The following is a 20,008-nucleotide window of genomic DNA, read 5'->3' as shown; positions in this document are numbered from 1 at the left end:
AGACACTTAATATTAATTGTATCTATGACTCTTAAACCATATCTTACATTTAATGAAATTATATATTCTAAGGGACTAATTATAAAGTTTATAGCTACATGTATACATCACCATCCATTATTTGATGTCTACATTCAAATTTGTGTTGATGACAAACTCCGAATTTAGACCACTGTAAGTGTAAATAAAGATCACTCTTTTCGCAAAGCTTAATTGTTAAAAAATAAACCTAGTAAGCTTGGAATAAAAGACAATTTGTCTTTTAAGACATTGTATAGTCTCACCAGTCACAAATGGATGGGTTTTGTTGATAGACTTAAGGTTTGATTGTTTAATCACTCATATCCCTTGTTTATACACACACACACAATGAGCTTGATTGATTCATATAAAGCCATTATTATAATGATCAGTTACATTTAAATAAAAATAACCAAATCAGGCCCGTCATCACGATTTTATGATTCTAATTCGTGCAGCCATTTGGATTGGTTCTAGGGAGGTAATGGTTATACTGGCATATGTCAATTTTTTTACTAAGACTGGGGCACCATGAACTTGTTTAAAGGGTAAAAAGGTTATCAACAGATCGCATAACGAAAAGAGAGTTGTGGATGCAAGAACAGTAGTAGGTAGATTGTGTTCAGCCAATCAATGGTTGACCATATGTAGTTAAAATTTACATACTAGTAACCAGTTTAATTAAGCATACATATACTGACAGCTCAGAGTCTCATTTTACATGTATGCTATTTATAAGTGACATGGTGAGCTTTTGTGATCGCTCATCGTCCGGCTTCCGTCCGTCCGTAAACTTTTATACCACATCTCCTCATAAACGGCTGAGCCAATTTCACCCAAACTTCAAAGGAATGTACCTTTGGTAGTCATTTCAAAAATTGTTCCCAAGCAGAACTCTGGTTGCCAATCAAATAAAACAAACTTAAAATATCTTAGTTTAGAAAACCGAAAGAGTAAGAGCTTAAATATTTGGCTTGTCTACTAAATTTGCTCAATTAATGATCCTTGGGTCAAAATTGGCCCCGCCATGGGGGTCGTCGATTTTCCTTATTTTGTATGTAGTAAAAACTTAAAAACCTTCTTTTAAAAAGTGCAAATAGCTAGAAATTAGATATTAAGCATGAAACATCCTCTAGTGAGTGTCTACCAAGTTTGTTCAAATAAAAGCCCTGGGGTTAAAATTAGCTCCGCCCAATGGTTTATGTATATAGTAAAAACTTGAAAAATCTTCTTTTAAAAAACCCAAATTGCTAGAGCTTAGATATTAAGCATGGAACATCTTCTAGTGGGTGTCTACCAAGTTTGTTCAAATAAGGCCCTTGGAATAAAATTTGCCCCGCCCCGGGGGCCTATATACAGTTGAGCGATTTCAAGGCCATCTGATGGCCCTCTTGTTTTAAAAAAAACACATCGCCGTCATTTTCTGGTAGTAACGAACTCCCTTCTGCCTTAAGCCCTTAACCTAACCACACAAGTTGAGTTAAACAACCCTGTACCTTGTAACAAAATTTACTGAAAGATTGTTCAAGCGTACCTCAGACACTGTCAATTGCAGGCTGGTCGGTATTCTTCTCAGAGACGAAAATGTTATTAGTGGCCTCTATCCCTCACAATATCTTTAACACTCCGGTATCAATGCCAATAATGATAACTTCACGGATGACTTCGTAGTACCCATATATGCACCTGGTCAGTTATCAGTGTCCAGTTGTTATTTCAGCATCATGTACATATATATTGCCTCACATTGCATAAGGAATCTAAGTTAAAGTTAATTGCTATGGCCAGACACTTTTATCAAAATAATGGTCAGGCCATAGCCGAATCGTCAATGATGACCTTGGCAGGGGAATGATTTAATTATTATACCCCCGAAACTAAGTCCAGCGGTCTGTTGCATTTTCTTTGTCTGGAGCATAACTTGAAGACTAATGGTTGGAATTCACGGTATCACGGTAATTTAAGATCTGCGCGTGTAATTATATATCTTAAAAGATATATACAAGTTTCTATATACCTGGACTCCTGTTAATAACCATGCATATTAACCCTTTCCCCGATGAGCATATTGTGAAAAATGGCCGTTTTCACTGAAAAGCCTCCTGTTACAAGTTCAAACTGCTATGAAACTATGAAAAATGCTTCAATACTAATCAAACTTGGCACAAATGTTAACTAGACCATTGCCTTTGTAACGACATGCTCAGTCTTAAATTTCCTGTTACCATGGCAACGAGGGGACATCTCAAAATTGCCAAAAATCGCTATTTTGCCTCGATTTTTTCCATCAAAATTTATTTCAAAGTGCTGCAACTGCTCAAGGGATTGAGATAGAGTCAAAGGCTTTTCAGCGTTGGTTAAACGTTACATTATGATTGACCTGGGGTCATTTTTAGCCTCTCACAAGTCCAAAATTTTCTGGGCGATGAGGGGGACTCCGCCCCCCTTCAAACCCCCCTAACAGAAGGGGGCACATCCCCCTTCTGGCAACCCCCTGATGTATCTTTTGGATGGGGGCGGCGCCGAAAAATTGCTCAATTTTTTAAGCAACATTTCTCAAACGAAAACTTATGTTTGGAGCCCAAATAGGACCATTTTTTCACTATTTGAGGCCTAAAAAAAGGGGGGGGGGGTCGAAAGTGCGTTGTTTCGCGTATATATGTGGTGAAGGATTAATAAAAAATGATGAAAAACTTTGGAATCACCTAAAAACTAGTTTTTCCATGTTAGCATGTCGTATTTCACCTAATTGTGGTGAAAAATTGTTGTTTTGTAACATTTATAATTTTTTTAGTTAACAAAAAATGATGAAAAACTTTGGAATCACCTAAAAACTAGTTTTTCCATGTTAGTATGTCGTATTTCACCTAATTGTGGTGAAAAATTGTTGTTTTGTAACATTTATAATATTTTTTTAGTTAATAAATTTAGTGTTGTCCTATAGAAGGAATTTTGGTAAGCTTAATTTGTTGTGAAATGTATTTGAACTAATATTTCTCTTAAAGAGCTCGCTTGGGGTAAATGAAGTAAATATATATACGAGTAAAAAGATAGAGACATAGAATTAATTACATTTCCAAAAGTTTAATTTATATATGATATGAATAAACAGATGGTATAATGAATGAGTTTTACTTCGTCAATACTAAAGATACAAGATACAATTAAGAAACTTTATTTTAAGTTGGTTTATTACAAGAAACATTAGCTAATAGGCTATTTACCGACAAATATAAAACTATTAGCAGCTTTAAGCATGAAATAAGAGTATCAAGGTTAAGAAGAACTTTACAATAAGATGGTAAATTAAGGCATAGATTGATGACATGCACAGTACATATTGTATTAAAGGTAATAACAGTTTCCAAAAGTAATAAATGACTGTAGTCTAGAAATTTAAGTATGATACATATAGCCAAGTGAAATAAATAAAAATAATAATAAAATATAAAAGAATAATGAAATAGTAATAGTTATAAGTTAACATCTACAATTTATAAATACGTAATTGAAGGTTTCCTGAAAAATATATAAATAAATAAATAGATAAATTAAACTTACTTATAAAAGTGCATAAAAATTTATGATAGAACTAATATAGCATATAAAAGAAACAAGATAAAGCACATACAGGGTAACAAAGTTAACTAAAATTAAGTTGCATGCACACCCTAATGAAATGGGGAATAAGGAGTTTGATCATGATCATAATAAACAAAGCATACAAATCATACAACAAAGATTCAACTAGCATAAAATATAGGGTTTAAGAAAAATTAACACACAACATATAATCAAAGCATCATAGCAAACTAAAAAGGGATGCACAAAGGCAAAGCAAACAAACAAAACATGTAGTCTAAGCATTTTACATAAATTAAAACTAAGCAAAATAACAAACACATAGCAAATTTACAACCACATAGCACATTTTCAACTTGGGCCACTCCAGACCTGTATCAGTCTCCAAAACTCTTTGTAGTTTTCAACATTGCGGATGTCATTAGGGAGACTGTTCCATATCTGGGCACCTTCAAACCGAAAAGAATTCTTACCGTATGTTACTGTTTTGACCCTTGGGACATTTTCACATATTTTTGATACCTAAAAGAATAATTGGAATTTTTAAATTGAATTAAATCATTTATATATGGTGGTGATTTTCCCTACAGGCATTTAAACACTTCTTTGGCTTTTATTTTAATTCTTGACAAACATAAAGTAGGCATATTTACTTTTTTTAATAATGTGTCATATGAAGAATTAAAATCATTAAATTCATAAGACAAGATAAATTAAATTATACGATTATTATTCGAGCCTCTGGTGAGCATGATATTTGTTATTCAACAAGTTCAATGTTTTGAACATACACGAATATGATATAACATTTTATCACATACCCGAAATCAAACTCCAAACCTCCAAAAAAGGTACATTTATACAGTGGTACGTTTCCGCCATGGTACGTAACCTCTAAATTTTCTTACATAGTTACTCCTCTTTGGTAATTGATCGTCATTGACCCTGCATAAATTTATCGTAAAACAGTTTGTTCTTATAATAATATCAGGTGAAAGAAGGTTTAATATTTATACAATTAGTTTCATTTGATACAAGCATTTGAATAAAAAACGTATTGTTTATTTTTCTGTGAGTACAAACATTTACAGTAAATGTTACATAATAATATTCGTGGATATATACCAAATGCTTAAGTTTTGGATATTTTATTGTTTACTCTGCAAATGATTATACATGTAGCTGGTATACGAGGTCAGGCATTGTTTTCTTGACCCCCAAATTTCAACATCAACATTCCAGGGCTCCAGATAATTTTTTAGGGCAATGAGTATTTACTCATTGATATTTTTGTGAATGAGTAAAACTTGAAATCTGAAATTTGGCAGGAGTATTTTTACTCCTTAAAATGTATGTAAAGGAGTAAAACATTTATTATGCTTCCATGTTTATTGCATTTTATCCTGTCACTTGTATCAATTTCGGCCCGATAACAAGGTACGTGCCGTATATTTTTACTGATCTACGGCACTTGATCACGTGGTATGCATGTTTACCGGACTACTTTTCAAGAAAAAATACAAAAACTGTCGTTAAATCTTCTGTGTGTAGAATAATGAATTTTGGAAACGTTGATAAAACTTTCTTTGTTTATTTTATTTCACTCTATAATTTTTCAAGCGAAATAAAAATTATTAAAAGTGAAATAAATGTAAAACTTAACTCATTTGCGATATTAAAATAGCGTACTTGATTTTATTGTTTTGCACGTGCTGTTTGGCGCTACATTGTGACGTCACGTAAACAATACTTTAAACGTCTGTACAGCGTTAACGACTGAATAAAAGATATTGGTGTTCGAATTCATTTTCTTAGTTAGACCATTTTCTTTCATTGTAGATAGTTTTCACAACAAAATTCTACAAAAAATTGTTTTTATTTATCACATTTTTTCAAACAAAATGGCGCCCTCCAATGTGAAAATACACAGGGAGATAAATAAGAAAACGGCGAGTGCATTGTTGTAGAATAATGCACGCTTCGGGCCTTCTTTGTTTATATAGAAACATTTCCGATAGTGTGATTAAAGGAAGTTTGCCTAATAAAATTCTTTAAAAAAAACGGTGACAGGATAAATAGAATAATAGATTAGTGCCGTGGATGGAGAAAGTTTATCTGGCTCTGCTCCGGAATTTATTGGGTTCGCCTTCGGCACACCCAATAAATTCATCCGCCTCGCCAGATAAACTTTCTCCATCCACGGCACCAACCTATTATTCTCTATATCATACTTGTAATACAAGATATGTCAAAGTCATTTCTTTTACTTTTTGGACTCCCTTGGTTTATAATCTTGCATTTCCAAACGGCATACGTTTTATCTGAACCTGAGGCATGTTTCTGTTGCTCATACGTGGCTACGCTAATCATCTCATTAATTATAACCTTTGACGATTTTTTTTTTCGCCCGAAAATACGAGTCAATCGTTTTAACTTTTGACAGCGACATTGTACCGGATGTTTATGAAATTGCATTAATTCCACCACCTTACTATACATACGATAACATCCGATGATAGTCGGAACTACAGGAAGTTACCGTTAGATGTTGCAAAGCATACATACGAAGTTAATTCCACCACCATACTATACATACGATAACAACCAATGATGGTCCGAACTACAGGAAGTTACCGGTAGACGCTTGCAAAGCGTTCAGACAAACTTAAAAATAAGATAATTGCCGAGTTTACTTTCGATTACGTTTACGCGAAAGAAATGTTGCTCAATGCGTAACCTGAATTTTGTGTGGGATTTCATACGCTTAATTTTGTTTTGAATGCGTAAACGTGTTATTTCCATGCGTAATTTAGGCGTATACGCATCTTATCTGGAGCCCTGACATTCTTGAAATAGACATTAAAATATTAGATCTAATACCATTTACGAAGGATGAAATAAATTTGTTTACTTAATTTTAGAAGAAACATGCATTTATTGTTGATAAAAAAGTGACTGACAACCACTGAACAAAGAAAATACTACTGGTCAGGGACCATCAACCGGACACTTTTTGAACATTTTTCTATATAAATTTCATAATTTTAAAGCTAAAGGTACGAAAATTTGACACAGTACAGCTAGGTTCTTCTCCTAACTAACAAACTAGTTTGTTTAGTTCTGATTATGTTGACACTTATATCCGAGGCCCGTCAAGGAGGGTATCAAAATTACCTAAATTGTACATACTACAGTACCATATGTCCGGACAGATATGTAATAATATTGATTTAATTCAGATAAAAGCTTTGGTGTTCTTTTTTTTATTTTTAACATGACACACAATATTTCAGCAGCAAATGCTGAAGTTTTGGATATTCTATTGTTTACTTTGCAAATAATTATTGCTGTTATATGAGGTCAGGCATTGCTTTCTTGCCCCCCAAATTTCAAGGTCAACAGTCTTGAACCCAGCAAACACCCGACGTTGACCCAACGTTGGATCAACGTTGAATTTTGGTCGCGACGTCAGTGACCTTCATACAACGTCAAATCGACGTTGAATCCCCGACATTTAACAGACGTTTCATTTTGACGTCGATTGACGTCGGGATTTGGTCGGTAATCTGATAATAGGTAAATTTAATTTTGAAACCAATCTATATATAAATGAAAGCATAAACAGCGAGAATTTTAAGTTTAAGTTTAGAAAGGGAACATTATATATTTATTTTCTCCATCAAAACAACAGTATCACATGGGTGGCTAATGTACGATATTCGATAGGTGGCGCTCTGTAAACGGATAGTCGCAGATCCGTATGAAATATATTTGCTCTATTTTCGTTTAAATAATATCTTATCTCCTCGAATTAGTCTAAGAAGTGTTTATATAATTTACAATGAAGCTGTTATCATTTTTGAGGGCTTCATTTTATAGTGATAAATAATTTAGTAAATTCGAATTTGCATCTTATCGGATTTGTAATTCAATTGTATTGGCGGACAAAAAAAACGACGGGTTGAAAAACAAAGTTGTATATTCCAAACAAAAGAAAAAGGTAGGCAAACATTATATATTGTTTTTCAATGCTAATCTTTTTAAGTAGTTGGAGTGTTTTGTTAGAATTTCGTTTAATTATAATATGTATAAGTGATTTATTTCTTGCACTTGTAACTGATTATTTTAATTTTTTTTAATTTCAGAAAGTGTGATGAGATCTTAGGTTGGAGACGGTAATGATACACTTATAGTATGCCCCATGCAGATCGACATAGTGTAGGAGGACGAAAGAAGCTAGAATACTAATGAAGATACATGAACATTGCTATTTATAGTTATAACAAAATATTCAGAATATTGTTCCATTTAACATTCAGATCTAGATTCAGTTATAAAATACAAAGACAAATATACAACTAGTGAGTTGGATAGATGATTGAAAAATCCCAAACTCAGAGTGATCAGTTCAGTGGTGATATAAGAAAAAACACATGCATGGATGTTTGCTATATAAAATGTCAGTGTTAATATTCAAGAAGGATTTTGTTTATCTTATTTCTAAAACATGCTTAATTAATACATATAGCGTTATTAAAGTACATACCGTCAAGTTTAATAGTTTCAAAAAATATTATGTAAATCTTGCATTAATTTTGTTATAGTACCACATTTCTTGTTTTTGTACTTGTGATTCCGAGTATAAAGTAAATTGCTAAAATCATAAGAATGCTTATTTATTAACCCTATTAAAGAGCTTCAAAATGAAAAAAAATCATATTCCAAAAGTTTTGAATGAGGTTAAATTATTGTCAGAAAATTTGGTCAGATAAGGTTGGTATATGGTCAGATAATAGTCAGAAAAGGTTGGATTATGGTCAGAAAAGGTTGGATAAAGGTCATTTTATGACGTTGTATAGACGTCGGTTTCTGACGTCTAAAAAACTTTCAAATCCAACCTTCTGCCAACGTTTTCCCAACGTCAGGGTCTAACGTCAGTACATACGACGTTGGTACAACGTCTTTTGTTTGCTGGGAAATAGACATTAAAATATTACCATTTACGGAGGTTGAAATAAATTTATTTACTTAATTATAGAAGAAAGATGCATTTATTGTTGATAAAAAAGTGACTGACAACCACAGAACAAAGAAAATTCTAAATCAAGCATTTTCGGGGCCGTCAGGGTTTGGTGGTTGTCCGGTTTTGGTGGTCCCCAACCAGTAAATTAAGCATTTTCGGGATGTTCGGATTTGGTGGTTGTCCTGTTTTGGTGGTCCCCAATCAGTACTGTATATAAGTTTGATTATTTTGAACTAAACATGAATTAATTATCATTTGTGCCTTATAATAACTTAAATCGTTGGCAGTAAACATTTTTGTCTTTTTAACTTTTCCCCTTATATAAGCGTGTTTCGACGGATTTTTGCCCCCCCCTTTTTTTTTGAGGCCGCAAACAGTAAAAAAATGTCCTATTTAGGCCCAAAACACTGTTTTCCGTTTGAGCAATGATGTTAAAATAGTGACCACTTTTTCGGCGCCGTCCCCCATCCAAATATTACATCAAGGATTGTCAGAAGGGGGATGTGCCACCTTCTGTTTGGGGGGTTTGAAGGGGGGCGGAGTCTCCCTCATCGCCAAGAAAATTTTGGACATGTGACAGGCTAAAAATGGCCTCAGGTGGATCTTAGGGTAACTAGTAACCGACGCTGAAAAGCCTTTTACTCTATCTCAATTCATTGAGAATTTGCAGCACTTTGAAATCAGTTTTGATGGAAAAAACAATGCAAAATAGTGATTTTTGGCAATTTTGGGACGTCCCCCAGTTGCCATGGTAACAGGAAATTTACCATTGAGCATGCTGTTACAGAGGCTATGGTGTAGGTAACATTTGTGCCAAATTTCATTAGTATTGAAGCATTTTTCATAGTTTCATAGCAGTTTGAACTTGTTACAGGAGGCTTTTCAATGAAATTTGCCATTTTTCGCACAAACAGGCACCTGAGTAGAACCACTGACGTTCTGTAATCTAGCTGGATAGCTTCCTCACATGAAAGAATCCAAAGTCCCTGTCGGGATTCGAACCCACAGCGGTGAGGGGCAAGTGATTTGAAGTCAACGACCTTAACCGCTCGGCCATGTTTGATTTCAGATTAAAGTTTTGGTGCAGAGCAATACATTTTTGTGTCGCCACTACCGTAGTGACGACATATAGGGATCACTTCTCCGTCGTCTGTCTGTCTGTCCGTCCGTCTGTCACAAAACTTGTCCAGACTACTCCTCATAAACTACTGGTGCAATTTCATCCAAACTTTACAGGAATGATCAGTACCAAGTCTAGTTGAGCATATTGTCGGCATTTTCAGGTTCAATGATTTTTGTTATGGCCCTTTAATATTTTTTAATTTTAAAGTTTGTCCGGACTACTTCTCTTATACCACTAATGCAATTTCAATGAAACTTTACAGGATTGATCTGTAGCTCAAGTCCTTGCGCATATTGCATGGGTTTTCCGGTTGAATGATTTTTGGCCGAGTTATGGCCCTTTGATAAAAAGGTGTTTTTTTCTGTGTGTTGCCAGATACACAAAAGCTTATCCGGACTACTCCTCTTAAACTACACTTTACAGGAATGATCAGTACCAAGTCTAGTTGTGCATATTGTCAGCATTTTCCGGTTCAATGATTTTTGTCCGGACTACTTCTCTTATACCACTAATGCAATTTCATTGAAACTTTACAGGAATGATCTGTAGCTCAAGTCCTTGCTCATATTGCACAGGTTTTCTGGTTGAATGATTTTTGGCCAAGTTATGGCCCTTTGATAAAAAGGTGTTTTTTTTTCTGTGTGTTGCCAGATACGCAAAAGCTTGTCCGGACTACTCCTCATAAACTACTGGTGCAATTTTTATCCAAACTTTACAGGAATGATCAGTACCACGTCTAGTTGTGCACTGTCCGTCTGTCTGTCCGTCTGTCACAAAATTTGTCCCTACATGAAATTGGCCATTAGGGCGACACATATGATTACTGATCGCTCTTGTACTGTATTTTTTTTCTTCAATTCTTAAGATATCAACTTCAAACTCCAAATATGAGTCACATCTTATGTGACAAGGTTCAGAATTATCCATGATTCAGTTAAAATGGAGGGAACTACATGTACATTATCAATTCTAACAGTAAGTACAAATGTAATTTTAACACTTTTTATTTTAGTTTAGTTATAAAAATCTTTTTCATTTTTAAATAATGGCAAGAAATTTTAAATCAGAGATTATAATTTTCCATTCAAAATATAGGTGATTGAAACAGATTCTATATCAAGCAATTAATAGCCAAATTCATATTTTATAAAGTTCATAATAATATGCTTTTAGTGTCTTGTTACTCATATACATATAATATGTTTTTCTCCTCAACAGGAGACACATGGGATGTTTCAACTTAAAGGATTCAGATGAGGGAAAGTGATAAATTACTGTTAATAACAGAATGATTACAGAATTATCCTGGTAATAATTTTGTTTGTTTTGTTGATATAAGTAAAAATAAGAAGTATATTTTAATATAAATGTATGTTATTTTTCAAAACCCTGAACAAAAACTGTTGTTCTTCATGTTTTATGCATATATTATTGTTATAGGACTCCACTTAAACACATCTCAAACTTTAAGTTGTAAGCACTCGTGAAGGATTTAGTGACTTAAAAACTGATATTCTGCAAAAAATCAATGAATTGAAAGTTTTCCATCTAAATTTTTTTACCCTTTCATGCTATTTGTGTCGTCTTGAAAAAGGCGACATATAGGGGTTACTTTTGTCGCGGTGTTGGCGGGGTTTTTGTCAGCTTCTGTATCAGCGTCTTCGTCCTCGCTTGTCCGGAGCATAAGTCAGTCATTATAAGTCGGATTGACTTCAAATTTGATATGCATGCTTCTTATAATGACTCGAAGTGCAGTGCACAAGAACCCATACTCTGCACTTTATTGCCCTTTGTTAATTTTCATACTTTATGTTTATCTGGGCCATTTCTCCTAATGTATCAATGCTACGGACTTGAAATTTCATAGGATGATAGATCTCATTAAGAAGAAGTGCAGTGCACAAGAACTGGTACTCTGCATTTCTTATTTTTTGAGTTATTGCTCTTTGTTTATTTTCATACTTTATTTTTGTCCAGGCCATTTCTCCTAAAGAATAAAAGCTATGAACATGAAACTTCATAGGATGATTGATCTCATTTAGAAGAAGTGTAGTGCACAAGGATCGGTATTCTCCATTTCTTATTTTTTTAGTTATTGCCCTTTGTTTGTTGTGCACTGTGCAGGGTGTCAAGTTTCCTATAAATTCCTACATATTCCTATATTTTGGAGTAATTCCTATAAATTTCTATATTTCCATGAAAATCCCTATATATTTCTGTGAAATTCCTATAAATTCCTATATTTAAGGGTAAGCATGAAAATTATGGATTATGGAGCAAAACCTTGGCAGTAATGTATATACAAGCAGTTTGTGTCATCTGTTTGTATATGTGCAACATTTAGTTCAAAATCCATCTTTCTTTCAAGTGTAGCGACGCTGCCCAGCCCAGCTAGTCCAGTTTACTTTTTGGATTTGATTGAGGGAACTCAAACATTCTTGCAGGTGAAGCTGTCCTATATTTTAACAAGAATTCTGTTCAGGTTGAGATATTCTATGCTCAAATTTGATATAAGAAAATATTTATAATTGCTGCACAGTCTCTTTATAAATATAAAATAAACATGTTTTGACTTCACACAAAGTAGATATGCGATATTTAAAATTCTTCACACTATAGGTTTTTTTTTTAAAGAAAAGGTCAACTTTACTTGACCTATTAAATAGATAGCAGCTTCCTGTACATGGTTCATTCATTTTTTATTTAAGTTAAAATTTCATGGATTTCAATAAATTTCTGTGATTAAAATATTTTACTCAAGGATGAGCATAGTATATCATTAACAATGGTAAACATGCCTATGGATAAAACAAAGTTTCAGGAACGGTGGTTAACTGAAATTAATTCAAATGGACAAAAGTTACAGTAATGGTGTGTTAAAGGTAGTTCAGATCATATTGTAAGGTGTACCCTTTGTAAGACAGAAATCAAATGTGACAATAGTGTACTGTGTAATTAATTAAATACTTCACCATGCCAAATGGTCACAACACAAGAAATTAAGTGAGTAAATTCTTTCAAATAAACAGACTAAACTAACATTCAAAGTACATCCTAGTGCATCTTCAAACACAGCAGAGGGTGAAAGTTCAGGTCAGGAATCTCAGGTACTGCTGTTGGTTCACCAAAACTAACTTATGCTTTACCTATTGAAGATGTATTACATGCCAAAGTCATTTGGGGAATGAAGTGTGCCACATTCATCTCATTCCAAGAAGCAGAAGCGTGATTAATTTAGTAGCATTTGACCTTTTACGGTTGCAACACAAAACATTTTAATCAAACAGGTTGTCAAATGTATGTTACTGTAGGCCAATGTAGTTAGTATTCCTGGTTAAATAATTATAAGCTTAACAGTTACTATGATTATTTTTAGTATATATATTATCATATGAATGGACACAGATACAAAACATTACCTAGTGCTGTATTTACTGGTTAATGTTAGTTTTCCAAGTATATCATTTTGTTAATTGTCATAATTTTATTGAAATGTTGAAAGTTGTAATACCTGTTCTAAATTGAAAATGAAAGGTGAGTTAAGTGAGTGGAGGAGGAGGTTTTTAAGTTCAGAAGTTCTTTGTTTTTCTTGTCCTATATATTCCTATATTTCTGGGAAAATGGTCCTATATTTCAGAGGTAAGTCCTATATTTTTTGGACCAAAATTCACTTGACGCCCTGACTGTGCATGTATATGTATACGCTTTAGCCCTGACACTTTTCAACAGAGAGGTTCCCAAACTATGATACAATGTACAATTAATTCATTTTTTTTTTCAGTATCCATAAGAGAAGTCAAAAAGATGCTGCATCATGTGAAGTGAAGGATACATGTGTACTAGATGGATGTTTAAATTATATTTGTGTGCAAAAACACTTGGACTTTGAAATAATTGTGAAATTTGCAAATTACTATAAGTGATTGAGTGCTTTTCGGAATGTTCTGATTTAAAGCACATACACAAATTAAAAGGGCATTTGATTTTAGTATGAAGCTATCTTTTCACAAATCCCAAAATGTACCAGAGTATTTCTATAGTAATTCCAGAATATTCCACAGTGAGATCCACAGTAATTCCAGAATTAGTTCAAGGCTAAAGGAATCTTACTCGAGTTCATGTTTTTAACAGCGGAACATTTTCCAGAGTGGCTCTGGAACATTTTACAAAGTAACTCTGGAACTTTTTTTCCAAAGTATTATGTCATTTTAGGAGAACAATTTCCAGAGTTGCTTTGAAAACTCTGGACTATTTTCAAGTAAAAGTCTGGAAAAGTTTCGTGAAAGAACCCGAGAAATTCATTGAGAAAGTCTATGAAATTTCATGATTTTTTTTGCGTTTTCTCTGAATGACTTCGGAAAACTAGTCATAATTTTCCAGTGTTGGCAGTTTCCATAAAAATTCCGGAAGTTTTCATGGATATTGTACAGACGGGGTAGTTTATGCCTGTCAAACCCAATGTCTAATAGCCATAATGCTCATAAAAGCATAGAATCATAAAAATGTCTATTGTCTTGCCTTTCAAACTTTATTTAAAAGTTTATCAAATTTTCTTTCAGTATCATGCTCAATCATTAATAAATTCTCTCAAATAATGTCGTTATCGGTAAAGCGCTTTACAGATTTGTTCCAAATTTTTAGCTCACCTGTCACAAAGTGACAGGGTGAGCTTTTGTGATCGCTTTTCGTCCGGCGTTCGTCCGTCGTCCGTCCGTCGTCCGTCCGTAAACTTTTACTATAAATGACATCTCCTCATAAACCACTAAGCCAATTTCATCCAAACTTCACAGGAATGTTCCTTTGGTGGTCACCTTTAAAAATTGTTCAAAGAATTTAATTCCATGCAGAACTCTGGTTGCCAAAAGAAAAAACTTTAAATATCTTCTTTTCAAAAACCATAAAAGGTAGAGCTTAGATATTTGGCATGAAACATCTTCTAGTGAGTGTCTACCAAGTTTGTTCAAATAAAAGCCCTGGGGTCAAAATTGGCCCCGCCCCGGGGGGTCATTGATTTTCCCTATATGCATATAGTAAAAACTTAAAAAATCTTCTTTTAAAGATCCAAAAGAGTTAGAGCTAAGATATTTAGCATGAAACATCTTTTAGTGACTGTCTACCAAGTTTGTTCAAATAAAAGCCCTGGGGTATAAATTGGTCCCTCCCCGGGGGGTCATTGATTTTCCCTATATGCATATAGTAAAAACTTAAAAAATCTTCTTTTAAAGAAATCAAAGAGCTATGGCTAAGATATTTAGCATCAAACATGTTCTAATAGGTGTCTACCAAGTTTGTTCAAATAAAAGCCCTGGGGTCAAAATTGGCACCGCCCCGGGGGTCATTGATTTTCCTTATATGTGTATAGCAAAAACTTAAAAAATCTTCTTTGAAAAAACCCAAATAGCTAGAGTTAAGATATTAAGCATGAAACATCTTTTAGTGAGTGTCTGCAAAGTTTGTTCAAATAAAAGACCTGGGGTCAAAATTGACCCCGCCCCGGGGGTCATTGATTTTCCTTATGTGTGTATAGCAAAAACTTAAAATCTTCTTTGAAAAAACCCAAATAGCTAGAGTTTAGATATTAAGCATGAAACATCTTCTAGTAAGTGTCTACAAAGTTTGTTCAAATAAAAGCCCTGGGGTCAAAACTGGCCCGGCCCAAGGGGTGTCATTGTTTTTAACAATATGTGTATAGTAAAAACTTAAAAAAAATCTTCTTTTAAAAAGCCCAATGAGCTAGAGCTTAGATGTTTAGCATGAAACATCTTATGGGTGTCTACCAAGATTGTGCAAATAAAAGCCCTTGGGTTAAATTGGCCCTGCAACGTTGGGGGGGGGGGGGATTGGGGGTGAGGGGGCCTATATACAGGTGAGCGACCTCAGGGCCATCATGGCCCTCTTGTTTAACGGAAAAATATCATCTTAATGTACAAATATTCGTTCAAAAATATTTTGTTTGAGACTTTAGACTCATTTAAATGCTGAATTTGCCAATCAGATTTGCACACTGTTTGGCAGCCATTTGTTTATCAGCTGAATAAGGATTTTAATTAAATAAGAAGAGTACATCATGATTAACGGATGTGACAGTTTAATAATTTTGTTAAAAAGAATTCATTTTTTTTACTTATGTTCATAAAAAGGTCAAAATTAAAGTAAATATATACTTTTTTTCTGTTCCGCAAGAAAATCAGGTGCTATGAGTCTTTGAGCAAAATGACGTTGCTTTGCCTAAAAGCAAAAATATCTCAAAGCGACGTCATATTTATATGACTAAATTTACCGTTGCTGATGTAACTTTTTTAAGACAAGTTTTTTTCACAAATTTCTTTGCTGCACCGGGAATTATTATTAAACAGGTCATTGATATTTTTAGCGTCTTGAAATTTTATTCAAACATGATGAATTAAGGTGATGAAATATATCTCAGTATTCTCAGACAACTTGATTTTTATTCAGCCAGGACCGAGGACAGCTGGATTTTCATACAGACTGATTATTAATTGCATTGTATAAACAACCTGTTAATCTGTTATCACATGCACTGATTGACGTCCGCTTTGTTTATTGATTAATCTTCAAGAATTTGAATACGATTCTGCAAGTGTTATACGAAATTGTAAACTACTGAACAATAGGGATTGGAAAAATCGGCGGTTACTTTAATGGTTCAAATTGTTACAGAACTATAAACAAGGCTTCAATACTGTTCAAGCTTGGCGCAAATGTTGACTGCACCATAGCCTTTGTAACAGCATGCTCAATCTCAGATTTTCTGCTACCATGGCAATGAGTGGACATATCAAAATTGCCCAAAATCACTATTTTGTATTAATTTTACCACAAAATCTGAGAGTAAGTAGCATGTTGCCCCTAGGTAGACCTAAGTTAAAAATTTTCTTTGAGATGTGGGGGTCTGTCAACGTCTTCAAACCCAAAACAGACGGGGGAACATCCCCTCCTTGGCACTCCTTTGATGTACATAGTGGGTGGCGCTGGTAAAATACAAGTAATAGTATTTTTAACACAATTTCTTAAACAAATGCAAGTGTTTGGGGTCTGAATAGGGCATTTTTTTTCTTATTTGAGTCCTCAAAGTGGGTGAAATGGCGTGAACATATGTCTATCATGAAGTAATGGGTAAAAATTTGTAAGTATAAGGTGAATTATGTAAGTGAAATAATTATAATGATTACTTTAATTCCAGGTCTTACTTCCAGCAAGGAAATAAAAGCTGACAGTATGGACAGTAAAGACACATTTTGTGAGAAGTTATCACCTGAATTACAAAATAGTGGTGTTCAAAGAAATAAGATGCTCAGTCCGTGTAAAATGACACATAGATGTTATATTTGTGATAAAACATTTACTCAACAAAGTTCTCTGAATACACATATGACAATACATACTGGCAAGAAGAAACATGGATGTAAAATTTGTGACAAAGCATTTTCCAAACAATGCTATTTGATCACACATATGTCAATACATACTGGCAAGAAAAATCATAAATGTAGTATTTGTGATAAAACATTTTCTAAACAAAGTTCTGTGAATAGACATATGAGAATACATACTGGCGAAAAGAATCATGTATGTGACATATGTGATAAAGCATTTTCTCGACGAAGTCATTTGATCAGGCATATGACAATACATACTGGCGACAAGAATCATAGATGTGACATATGTGATAAAGCATTTTCACGACGAAGTCATTTGAAAACGCATATAACAATACACACTGGCGACAAGAATCATAGATGTGACATATGTGATAAAGCATTTTCTCAACGAAGTAATTTGACCACACATATGACAGTACACACTGGCGACAAGAATCATAGATGTGACATATGTGATAAAGCATTCTCACAACGAAGTAATTTGACCACACATATGTCAATACACACTGGCGACAAGAATCATAAATGTGACATATGTGATAAAGCATTTTCTCAACAAAGTAATTTGACCACACATATGTCAATACACACTGGCGACAAGAACCATAGATGTGACATATGTGATAAAGCATTTTCTCATCAAAGTAATTTGATAACGCATAAGAAAATACATACTGGTGAGAAGAATCATATTTGTAAAATGTGTGACAAAGCATTTTCTCATCGACAATATCTTATCAAACATATGACAACACATACTGGCGAGAAAAATAAAAAGTGTAACATATGTGATAAATTATTTTCTCAAAGTTATTTGATTACACACATGACAGTACACACTGGAGATAAGAATCATAGTTGTGACATATGTGATAAAGCATTTACTCAACGCAGTAATTTGATCAAGCATATGACTATACACACTGGCGAGAAGAATCATAGATGTGACATTTGTGATAAAGCATTTTCTCGCCAACATTCTTTGAGTGCCCACATGAAAATACACACTGGCGAGAAGAATCATCAATGTAAAATGTGTTATAAAACATTTTCTCAAAGAAGTAATTTGATTACGCATATGACAACACACACTGGCGAGAAGAATCATCAGTGTAAAATGTGTGATAAAACATTTTCTTATCAAAGTCATCTTATCAGGCATATGACAATACACACTGGTGAGAAGAATCATCAATGTACAATGTGTTATAAAACATTTTCTGATCGAAGTCATCTTATCAGGCATATGACGATACACACTGGCAAGAAGAATCATCAATGTAAAACGGACAAATTAATATAAGGCATTTGACAACTCACGCTGGTGAGAAGAATCATAATTGTGAAGTGTATGATAAAGCGTTTTGTATAGAGGTCATTTTATTGAACATGTGACAAAAACCATGAATGTGATATATTTGATAAGGCATTTTCTACACAATGTACTCTTATAAGACATATCAAAATGCACACTGGCGAGAAGAATCATAAGTGTGAAGTGTGTAATAAAGTATTTTATCACAAAAGTTCACTGAAGGCACATGTGATCACACACATTGGCAAAATGAAATGTGTTTAGGTATTTTCTCATTTTTTCTTTCACATATACATGGCAACTAATAAGATTATAATTTGGATAATGCAAAACAGCCGATCAATTACATCTAACTTCTTTTAACTTTCTAACAACATTTGACAATGCCAAACGTTTAATTTTTGCTGTGACATAGTATTCAAAGTTATTAAATAACGTATTTTAAATTTCTGTTTAATTGCTGTTGAATGTGTATTTTGTATGTATATTGATACTGTTATGTATTTTGATGTGTTATGTTCAAGCCAATTTTTTTTCTGTACTATAACTTTATTCTTCTATAATTAAAGGATAAGAATTATATAGCACAAGTTTTAATAGCCGCTACACTAATCAGAAAGTATCTTTACAGACATATGGCTAAATTAAGGCTCACATTCCAACATACATGTAGCTACCATGCAAAATTAAATCGAGGCCGGAAATCAGTTAGGTTTTCTACGATATGCATTGTTCTATTTCCAGTACATGACGGTAACAATTCAGAAATTACATTAAGTGGTTGGAAAAAGAACAGTTCTTATTGATTATTTATCATTTAGCCATGCAATACTATACAATTATTGACAAGTGTGCCATTGAATATGATGTTATATGACAAATATACCAAGGCGATAGCCGAGATCAATAATTATATGACTTTCTGCCGGTGAATATCACATTATATTCAATGGCACACTAGTCAATTATTGTTCTATTATATGAATAGGCTATAAGAATTAAAAGAAATCACAATTTTTTTTTAATTTATACATGTACAACTTTTTCCTATTTCGTTAAAGCGCGGGAAAAAAGACGCTCGTGTAAGACGTGCAACAACTACGCGAACGCTGTGCATACAAAAGTAATGGAAGTTTCTACTCATCATTGCGGTGTAACTTTTAACTGTAATTGTAAAGTTATGATATTTTAATCCAGAAATATACCAAAAAGAACAAAATGCAACAATTATTTTTTTGATAAGCATGCTTAACAGTCTACGAATCGATATATAGATCTAGTCATTGAATAAGAGTCTCAATCTATTTTTAGACTGGGAAAATCCAATTCAGCCAGTGAATATGTTACCACACCCAGTGAATATGATTCTGTAAAAAGTTCTGTGGACTACTGTATAGATTAATAAGATTGCAACTTTATTTAAATCATATAATAATGAAATTTATATTTTGATGAGAAACATTTTGGGGGAGCCTTAATTACTATCAATGCCAATAATGATAACTTCGCGGTTGACTTCGTAGTACCCATATATGCACCTG

At 33.6% G+C, this 20,008-nt stretch overlaps 1 protein-coding gene across 5 annotated transcripts; it reads left to right on the top strand.

Moving 5' to 3' along the window:
• The first annotated feature begins 1,482 nt into the window (after positions 1 to 1,482).
• On the top strand, positions 1,483 to 18,924 carry LOC132746259 (zinc finger protein 665-like). Of its 5 annotated transcripts, none has more exons than XM_060735347.1 (4): positions 1,483 to 4,594; positions 10,615 to 10,724; positions 10,968 to 11,057; positions 16,954 to 18,924. In XM_060735347.1, the coding sequence occupies exon 4, from the start codon at positions 16,989 to 16,991 to the stop codon at positions 18,453 to 18,455; it is 1,467 nt and encodes a 488-aa protein (XP_060591330.1). In that variant the 5' UTR covers positions 1,483 to 4,594; positions 10,615 to 10,724; positions 10,968 to 11,057; positions 16,954 to 16,988; the 3' UTR covers positions 18,456 to 18,924. The 5 variants fall into 5 exon arrangements, with proteins under 5 accessions (XP_060591330.1, XP_060591327.1, XP_060591328.1 ...); XM_060735344.1 differs by having other exon boundaries at positions 13,531 to 18,924; XM_060735345.1 differs by having other exon boundaries at positions 1,483 to 4,674; positions 13,531 to 18,924.
• The last annotated feature ends 1,084 nt before the right edge of the window (positions 18,925 to 20,008 follow it).

Source organism: Ruditapes philippinarum, unplaced genomic scaffold (genome assembly GCF_026571515.1).
Source record: "Ruditapes philippinarum isolate M1 unplaced genomic scaffold, ASM2657151v2 ctg7538_1_1_1_1, whole genome shotgun sequence".
NCBI lineage: Eukaryota > Metazoa > Mollusca > Bivalvia > Venerida > Veneridae > Ruditapes > Ruditapes philippinarum.
This window is presented reverse-complemented; position numbering and strand designations above follow the sequence as displayed.

Bases quoted from the DNA above. Each gene is read 5' to 3' on its own strand.
- LOC132746259 (XM_060735344.1), top strand. From the start codon at position 16,935: ATGATTACTTTAATTCCAGGTCTTACTTCCAGCAAGGAAATAAAAGCT.